Below are 9,599 nucleotides of genomic sequence, written 5' to 3'. Positions count from 1 at the left end.
CGATGAAGCCAGCTTCCCTCTTCCCTACCCCCTTGTCTCACAGGTTTCATGTGACCTCAGAAAACCCTTCAAAAGTCTGACCCACATTCTTTCTGTTGCAGCTCTCCCCCTCCCCTCCTCGTGTGTCCCAAGAGCACAGTCCCGCCTATGAATCTTCGATGACCCCGAAGCCCCATCACCTTATAAGGCTTATCCTTCTGAGGTTGACGTCTCCACTGCCACTGCTCAGACAGAGGGAGAGAGATGGGGAGAGAGACAAAGAGAGAGGGAGAGAAAGGGAAGCCCCAGTCTGGAGTGAGGGCATGGAGAAAGAATCACCAGAGAGATGGAGATAAGACAGCAACAAGGACTCCCCAACACCCAGACACACAATGGCACAAATACTGGCTGCCTGGCTTCCGGGGGAGGGACAATTGTCTTACGGCTTTCCATGACGTGAGTCCTCCGCGAGGGCTAGGGCTGTGGGTGAGGCGACATTTCCTGCCCCCGGGGGCTGGGGTGAGAGGAGAGATGAGTAGCTGAGTGTGCACACCTTTTGAGAGCCCAGACACACACCCTGCTCCAGGGGCTCCTTTCCTAGGCTGCCCCCATGGAGTTCCCCCTGGCCCAGATATGCCCTCAAGGTAAGTGTGAAGTTGGGGAATGTGGGTGGGAGGGAACATCAAGACCCCCCCATGACGCGCCTGCTCTCCTCCCTCTGGGCCTGAGTTCCCACTTCAGGGGTGATGGGCCACACCTCAAGCCAGAGCTGGTGGGCAGGCGGCCCACAACCCCCGCTCCTCTTCGGGGGCTCCAGGTCCACGCATCCCTGAGGATAAGGGTGAAAGGGTCTTCTGAGAGCTTCTTCGAGTGGAGAGAGGAGACAGCAGGAGAATGAAGGGGGCTGGGAGGCCGAGGATCCTGGGCCAGAAGAGGGACCTGCCCTGAAGAGATCTGCCTCCTTTCCCGGATTTCAGGACTTCCGGGCCAGCCGAAGGCCAGCTGGCTTCCCAGCGCTCCTTCCTGGGGCCCAGTTTCCCTGAGAAGCCCCTCTGCGCCTCTTTGGCCCCTTACTCCTCCTCCCTGAGAAATCGTGTCTGCCATCCCTCCTGCATTTCTCCTGCTGTCACAACTGTCCCTGTCCTCCAGGTCCCCAGGGAGAGGCCTATGGGGCCCCTCTGAGCCTGGGGGAGGGGTGGGCGGCAGAGGGAGAGGCAGGCCCTCACTGAGAAACTTCTCTGTGCAAACAGGGAGTCAAGAAGCCCCCACCATAACCTTCAGCACCTTCCGGCCCATAGACTTGAACCGCACGAGCTGCCAGGGCCTGGGCTTGCTGCCGGGTCCCAGACTCCAGGCCCTGAAGGCCCAGGAAGCCCGGCCCAGCCCCAGGGCCTCCGCTGTGCACCCTGCGGTGAGTGGGAACCTGGGGGGTGTTGCTCCCTCCTCCGCTCCCACCCTCCCACGGGTGAGGGCTTGCAGGGGGACAGAGGCCAAAGCAGGAATGAGCTGGGGGCTGCCGACAAAGCCAGCGGCCCAGAGGGAGGGTCTGCATCTCTGTCCGTGGCCTTCATTTGCCCAGTGCGTCCTCATCTCAGGCCTTCTCACTCACCCAGTCATTAGGAAATCCTCCCTCCTACTGTAGGGTGAGCCCTCCCTCATTCTGGCCTCTGGCGTTCCCTTCATCCCTCAGGCCAGGGAATGCCTTTCTGTCCATCTGGAAGGCCTCACTCCCATTTAAAGCACAGTTTAACAGTTCACTGCTACTGGATCAAAGGCCCACGGACCCAGACGGAAGTGGAAGGAAATTCCCTGGAAACAAAAACAGTTTGACCTAAAGAAGAGATTTAAGTTACACTTTGGGAGGGACTTTCTGGGCAATTATACCCTAAAATAGGCAACAGGGATGGGGGATGGGGAGCTTCCTCTGCATGTCCAGGAGGGGCTAGGTATGAGGGTGAGAAGGGAGTAGCTGGCTTGAAGTCAGAAGGACCACTAATCATGGCTACTTCCCCCTCCTTGAACTCTTCCCCTATCCAGGCACCTCCCCAGGCCCCAGGGGCTGCCTGCAGCCCAAAGGATATCGGGAAGGAAGAGGTGCCCAGGGAAGGAGGCATGTCCCTGCAGGCTGAGACTCAGGCTTGGTTCCAGAAGACCCAGGCCCATGAGCTCCTGCAGCATGGGGCAGCCCCTGCTTGGTTCCATGGCTTCATCACCCGGAGGTGAGTCACAGAGGAACAAATAGGCTCAGAGAAGGGCAGGGGCCAGTCCTGGGTCCTGCGGTCAGTCAGGAGTAGATTGAGGCTACAGGCCAGGCTATGACACCTAGAGGTTCCAAGGCTACTCGTTAAGGCAGCTCTCCTGGGGGAGATCATTGGAGAGGCTCTAGCCCAAACCCCCCACTCCGTGCCTCAGTTTCTCCCTTCTAGGCTCAACTTTCCTCCTGTCTCTAAGGCTTCTAGTGCTCAAGTTTCCACCTCTGCCTCAGTCTCTCTCTCTCCATCTTTATTTACCTCTGGCTCTCTCCAGCCCTCTCCTCTTTCTTCCCTCCCTTTTTTCCTCCACTTCTCAGCTTCACTTCTCCTGTATCTCTCCGTTCACATCCTCTGTTCAGCTTGTGACTTGTGAAGTCTAGAAGTCTATTACCATCCCTGTTGCTGCGGCCGCTGTACTGCCCCCCTTAGTCCCCGACCCCAGGCTGCTTTTCCAGGATGAGGCCAGGAGGAGAATGCAGGGCTGGGAGGTCTCTTGACCATCCATGCCCAGTCCCTGCAGCAGAAGCACAGTGCCCACATCCTCTCTCTCCCACCTCCACCCTTCTCTAGCCACTTAAGCCCTCTTGGTAGGGGGTAGGGGTCCCCCCCATGAGAGCCAGGGAGACAGGGAGTGAGGCTGGAAGAGTCTGAGCATCTTCCGTGTCTTCTCCATCACCCACAGAGAGGCTGAGAGGCTGCTAGAGAGCAAGCCTCAGGGATGCTACTTGGTGCGTTTCAGCGAGAGCGCCGTGACCTTTGTGCTGACTTACAGGTGAGGGGCGGAGCGCTGCGCTAGGCGACAGGGAGGCGGGGCTTCGGGCTAATCAGAGGGCGGGACTTGATACTGACGGACGTGTGAGGGGAAGAACTTCATGCAGACTCCCAGCAGGGGCGGAGGAGGTCTATGCTCAGCCCCCAGTCTACTAAGGGTGGGAGACCCGGGCGCGGGGCGGGTAGGGGTCACTTCTCGTGCTGGTGCCCTGGCCGGGAAGAGGGAGCAGGTCTGATCCTGACTAATGCCTCCAGGAGCCGGACTTGCTGCCGCCACTTCCTGCTGGCCCAACTCCGGGATGGGCGCCACGTGGTGCTGGGCGAGGACAGCGCCCACGAGCGGCTGCAGGACCTGCTGCGGCACTACAAGGCGTGCCCGCTGAGCCCCTACGGGGAGACGCTCACCGAGCCCCTCGCCCGCCAGGTACGCAGCCCCCATCTCCGGCCCTGACACTGACCCTGACCCTGGGAACCCAGGCCAGCGCCCCTCCCCACGCAGAGCCCAGGCCACAGGACCTCGAAATCAGGCACTTTCCCATTCCCACCGACGACCCAGCCAAACCTCCCTTGCCCACACATCTCCACGCGGATGCCCTTCCAGAAAGATGCGTGCGCTGGAGGAGGGGGTCCTTGAGAGACCAGCCCAGCCACACAAAGGCTGGAGGGGCTGGGAGTGGCCAGCTAGGCAGACGGGTCATTTGGGGGGGGGGGGGGGTTTGTTTTTTTGTTTTTTGCCTCGAAGCTTGTGGGATCTTAGTTCCCTGATCAGGCATTGAACTCAGCAGTGAAAGTGCCCAGTTCTAACCACTGGACGGCCAGGGAATTACCGGGTCATTTGTTCTTTAAATTAAGAGATATTTACTGAGACAAGACATATGGGTGTCAAACCCACAAAGCTACTTACCAGCGGCAAAGACATATAATAGGAATCAAGTGTGAGAGTGTGATGAGAGAGGAAATACAGAGTGGGGTGCCATTTAGCTCACGTGGTGGGGAGCCGTGTCAGAGAGTGCCTCCCTGAGGAAGTTCAGGCAGTTCTGAGGGACTGCTCTGTGCCAGGCCTTGGTCCGGGCACTGGGAAAATAGCAGTAAACAAAACTGACCCAAATACCCCTACCTCCATGGAGCTTCCATTCTAGTGACAGGAGACAGACAATGAATGCGTAATACAGATAACAAACAGAGAATACAGAAACAAGGAGTGACAGGGTTGGGGCTATTTTACATAGGAACATCAGGGAAGGCTATTCTGGTAAGGGGACATTTGAACAAAGGTCTGAATAAAGTAAGGGAGAAAGTCATGCAGATAACTAGAGGAAAAACATTCTAGGTGCAAAGGCCCTGAGGCAGAAGGATCCTTGATGTGTGTGAATAAGAATAAGAGCAGTAAGGAAGCTAGCATGGGTAGAGAGGTAGGAAATGAGACCACAGGGGTGAAGGCAAGGGGCCCAGTAAATTCTTGTATGATTTGGAATTTTATTCTGAGTGAGATGGGATGGCACTGGACAGTTACAAGCTAAAGAGTGACATGACCTGGCAAGTTTGAGAGGGACATGGGTGACCAGATGGAGACCACTACAATACTTCAGGAGAGAAGATGGCAGCCTGGACCAGGTTGGTAGAGGTGAAGGAGTGAGGAGGTGGAACACTGGGTCTGTTTGGAAAGTGGAGCTGACAGGGTTTTTGCAGGATTGGGTGAGGGGTGTGAAAAGATGGAGTTGTCATCGACTGAGATGAAGAAGGCTATAGGAGGAGCAAGTCTGGGGGAGGCAGGGGAGAACGCGAGTTCAGTTTTGACATTCGCGGTTTGAGACATCCATTCAATATGCAAATGGAGATGTCAAGTACTCAGTTGGAATATAGGGATCTGGAGTTTAGGACAGAAGTCTAGGTTGGAGATCAACATTTGGGAGCCATCAGCATGTAGATGGATTGATTCTAAAGCCTTCAGGAGGGATGAAATCTCAGGAATGAGTGTAGATGGAAAAGAATACCAAGTCTCCAGCATTGAGAGTTTGCAGAAATGAGGGGGAACCTACAAAGAAAACTGAGAAGGAGCAGTCAGAGAGAGGGGGGAGAAGAACCAGGAGTGTGATGCTCTAGACGCGAAGCAAAGAAAATGCATCAGGGAAGAGCAGGTGCCAGTGGGTCCAGAATTAACCACTGGAGTTGGCCAACAGAAGGTCACTGGTGACCTGGGCAAGAATAGTTTCCTGGAGCTTGATTGGAGTCAGTTCAAAGAACTTGCCTTGAGGGACTGTGCCTAGGGGTAACTCTTGTGCGGAATTTTGTGAGGAATAAGTGGAGACCTGAAGATTCCCAAGCAGTTGGAACAGGGTGTAGGGAAGTCTGGTGGGGAGGGGAGCCAGCTGGAGCTGCGAGAGCTGAAGGCAGAGCTGTCAGAGACCAAGCTCCATGACCGGCCCTCAGAGGGTCTTGTCACTCACGTTTTCTGGAGTTTGGGCTTTATCCTGGAGCAACAGGCAGCCACGGAAGGATTGCTAGGAGAACTTCTGCAGGCTTACTCTGCTCACGGAGTGGAGAATGGGTTAGCAGGGCAAGACGATGCAGGAGGAGGACTTAGGAGGCCTGAACTGGAGTGGTAGCTGTGGGCATGGAGAACGTGTGCAGATGTAAAGATATTTAGGCAGTGGAAGGAGAGGCCTTGTGCTCCGTTAGATGTGGGGAGGAAGGGAGGGAGGTGTCCAGGTTGACTCCTAAGGTGCTGCTGTTTCGGCAGCAGGGTAGAGGCGCTATTTTTTATTCACAAAGGGAATGCTAAGAACTCTTAGGGGGTTGAGGCAAGGAAAAAGAATTCTGACTTGAATCCATGAACTGCCTATACACCTTCAGACGGAGACATACACTTGGCGGATTGCAGAAGCATGAGAAAAGGCCTATGGCCTGAGCCTTCCAAAAGTAGTGGGCATGTGGAGAACATTCAGGAACCCAGGGATAAATGCTGAGCAAAAAGCATAACTAACATGGGAAGGAACCCTATAAGGCTCATCTCCTCATCCCTGAGGCAGTGTCTCTGTCCCTAGAATATCTAGCTTATAGCTCCATAAAGTAGAGTCGCCTGGCACCTGCAGAAATAAACAACCTGCAGAAATAAACAAAGGCACAGAAGTCTTGGAGATCTATCCCCATGCCGAAAAATTTTAGGCTAAAGACTTCTAAAGCCTTGTTGCAGTTTTACAACCACAGGTACAAATGGCGACTGGCCTGGCCCTATGTTCCAGATGAAGTTAAGTTTAATGCTAAATATGGCCTGTGACCAGAGCGACTGTCCCGCCTTCTGGTCTCCTTGCCCCCTCTTCCTCACCCAGAAACCCAGCGCCACCCAAATTTCTGTGTCGCCCCTCCACCCCCGACATTATCCGTATGGACGAGATTATTTTGCGCCCCCCTGCATCACCTGCCGACTCCCACCCGCCCCTCGTGCACCAAGTCCCTGAGGCCTCCTTCTTTCCCCGCAGACTCCTGAGCCCGCAGGACTGTCCGTAAGGACTGAAGAATCAGACTCTGGAAGCAAAAGCCAGGACTCACAACCTCGGTATACCTCAATCCTCAAAAAGGAGCAAAGCGCAGCCCCCATGCAGAAAGACGGGGCGGGGGGGCCAAAGCAGGTACTGGGCTGAGAGAGGTGGTGGGGCCTGAGGGAGGGGAGGAGCCGGGAGACGAAAAGAGGGAAGGCCCTGCGGTCAGGGGGCGGGGCCAGCGGGGAGTGGGCGGGGAGTGGGCGGGGGCCTGCAGGGAGCGGAGGCTCGGGCTGAGCTGCAGCTTTGGCCCTGCTTGTGTTGCTCTGACCCACTCTCCGCCCCGCCTGCCTTCTCTCCTAGACGTCCCAGCCGCCCAAGCCCAAGCCTCCCATCCCCGCCAAACCTCAGCTGCCTCCCGAAGTCTACACAAGCCCTGCTCCGAGGCCCTGCCCAACCCCGCCCCCAAAGCCCTCCAACCCCATCTACCACGAACCTGATGAACCCATAGACTTCTATGCCATGGGCCGTGGCAGCCCCGGGGAAGCCCCCAGCAACATTTATGCCGAGGTGGAGGTGAAGGTGCCTGATTCAGGGTGTGAGGGCCCGCCGTGCATCCTCAGGCACGAAGTCCTACGGAAGTGCCAGTCCAGGCCTGTCCCAGGAAGCCAGGTAAATGGGGGTGCAAGGAGGATTTCCTGAAAGCTAGATTGCGGAGGGTGGAGAAGGTGTTCAGACTGGATGCCTGGGTCAGGGTGAATGCAGGTCAGAGGTCTGAGGTGAGATGGAAAGGACAGAGGGTCCAGGCTGCCAGCAACCCTCTTCCAGGCCCAGATTTGCTCCCTCTCCTCTGCCTGGAGTTACTGGGACCTGCCTCCCCGTTGTCAAGTCCCCACTCCCTCCACTTCTCAGAGAAAATAGAGGCCCCGTCAGCCTTCCCCCAACTGAGCCTGTGACCCTCTCACCTGGCTTGTCCTCTTCAGACCCACCTGAGATTGACCCCACCCTGTGCTGGGAATCTTGGCTCCACCTCTCCTCTCCTCCCAAGTCTGAACTTGGGCCTCTCTCACTCTGGCTCCCTCCCCTCAGCCTTCAGGGCCCTCCTAAAGAAGAGCACGTGGAGTCCCTTGTGTCACCTCAGATGAGCTCAGGGGAGGGCGTACCTGCACGTCCCCTCCTTCTGCACACTCCTCCTCTCCTCCATCCTCCCACCTGCCCAGTCTTCTCATTGATCAGTTCAAGTCAGTACCTTGTTTCATGGGATGTGTTAGACCCACCAGCTGCTCCCACGCAATCCCTCTGCCTCTGCCCCCCTCCTCAGGCCCTTCCCCACCCTCCCCCCCACTTCTGGCACCTCAGGCTCCCCCTCAGCCCTTGTGCCTGCTCACACTTACCCACACCCCTGCCACCTGCTACCATCCTAGAGCTGAGGTCACCAGTCCACGTCTCTATGCAAACTTCTCTCCAGGCTTCTGCTCGGCTCCCCAGCATCCCACAGCTTCTTGGACTCAGCACAGCCAACACTGTTCTTACCCTGCTCCCCGGATTGCTCCCTCCATTGTTCCCTCTCTGATCGGGTACCTCTCCAGTCACCCAACTATTCAAGATCGTAGGGCTCCCTTGACGTCTCCCCTCTCTTCACCCTCACTCCCCTATAAGCCACTGATTCCTGCTGAGTCTCTTCCTAAATATATTTTTCCTTTCCCCACTTTCAGCCCCCATCATCTCTCATCAGGACTTATCCGAGGGCTTCTTAACTGGTCTCCTAACCACCAGTCTTGCCACTTCTGACCCACTCTGCCCCAAGAAAGTCAGAATGGTCTTTCTAAAACAGCTACCTGGCCCATGAGGCCCTCTATACTTGTGTGGGCTGGGGAACCACCTCCTCAGTCTTACCATCAGCTGCTCCCACCCTCCCAGAACTGGTCACATTTCTCCAAACACACCAAGTGGTTTCAAACCTCCCAAGGTTTTGCACATGCCAGTCCCTCTGCCTATAGCTACTTCCTGCACGTGCACCCTCCTGCTGCCCAGCAACCTTCTAATCATCCTTCAAGATCAGCTTGCCCTTCTCCTCCTCTGCAAAGACTTCCCTGACCTCACCGCAGAGGCCGTCCACACAGAGGCTTTATACACACCTGCCATGCCACCGATCATTGACACCTATCTCCCCTCTCCCCCAGCAGAGTGTGAGCTCCCTGAGGGCAGGGGCTGGGACTTGTTCATCTCTGTTTCCAGAGCACCCAGCACAGTGCCTGGCAAAGAGCAAGTGCTCAGGAAGTGTCTGTTGAATGAATGAGAGAGGTTTAGACCTCCTCTCTGCAGGCCAATGTCTGTTAAGATCAGACGTCTTGGCCCTTGAGGCTGCAGGTAAGCCTAGGAGGCAGAAGGTAGAGGGTGTGACCTGGGACCATCCTTCTCTCTACAGAATCCAGGTGGCCAACAACTGCATTCTGAGAACTCTGTGGCTGAACAAGGCCCTCCTGTGCCCCACAAGCCCCTACCCCGCTGGGGGCACACCCTCCCCCACAACCTTTCTAGACAGGTGCTTCAGAACAGAGGTCAGGCGTGGCTCCCCCTGGGGCCTCCTCAGTAGCTGCTGAGTCTGAGCTGGGGTGGGGCCGGGGGCGGGGATAACTGGGAACAGCGGGTCCAGAGACCTTCACACACACCCAGGCGCCCTTCTCACAAAATGTGGATGGAACAAACTGTAGATGATCAAAGCTGGAAAGGACCTCAGCCATCATCCATTGCAAAGATGGCAAAAAGGTGTCACCTTGCATGCCAACTCCAATCCATTCACTGTGGCTGCCTAGAGCGCTGCATTGGAAAGGATGTTAAGGTCATATCTGAACTCAGCAGAAAAGAACTCTGTGATTGATTAGTGATGTCTGCCACGGGTGAGAGAAGGAAGAGAAGCAGCATCTCCTTTGCCCTTACTGATCAAGTTCGACTCCCTCACTGTGCAGATAAGGAAACAAAACCAGAGAGGGATAGTGGCTTAGTCAAGGTCAAGGACTAGGACCCCAGCTTCCTGTTTAGTGCTCTGTTCCGTACCCCACATCCACTAACTCTTTACCACGGGAAACGTCAGAGGTTTCCTCAGGAGATCTGGCTG

General features: G+C 56.0%; 1 protein-coding gene across 3 annotated transcripts; it reads left to right on the top strand.

Annotated features, from left to right (window-relative positions):
* Positions 1–589: 589 nt before the first annotated feature.
* SH2D2A (SH2 domain containing 2A) lies at positions 590–9,131 on the top strand (the record flags this gene model as incomplete). 3 transcript variants are annotated; one of them, XM_079696626.1, is made up of 8 exons in its annotated part: positions 590–623; positions 1,230–1,390; positions 2,029–2,198; positions 2,914–3,003; positions 3,258–3,426; positions 6,482–6,631; positions 6,845–7,153; positions 8,910–9,131. In XM_079696626.1, the coding sequence occupies 8 exons, from the start codon at positions 590–592 to the stop codon at positions 9,075–9,077; spliced, it is 1,251 nt and encodes a 416-aa protein (XP_079552752.1). In that variant the 3' UTR covers positions 9,078–9,131. The 3 variants fall into 3 exon arrangements, with proteins under 3 accessions (XP_079552752.1, XP_079552751.1, XP_079552750.1); XM_079696625.1 differs by having other exon boundaries at positions 2,017–2,198; XM_079696624.1 differs by having other exon boundaries at positions 1,230–1,444; positions 2,017–2,198.
* Positions 9,132–9,599: the final 468 nt, after the last annotated feature.

This window comes from Hyperoodon ampullatus (assembly GCF_949752795.1).
Source record: "Hyperoodon ampullatus genome assembly, chromosome: 2".
In the NCBI taxonomy this organism is placed as follows: domain Eukaryota; kingdom Metazoa; phylum Chordata; class Mammalia; order Artiodactyla; family Ziphiidae; genus Hyperoodon; species Hyperoodon ampullatus.
Note: the sequence above shows the minus strand (reverse complement) of the source record. Positions and strands in the feature narration are given on the sequence as shown.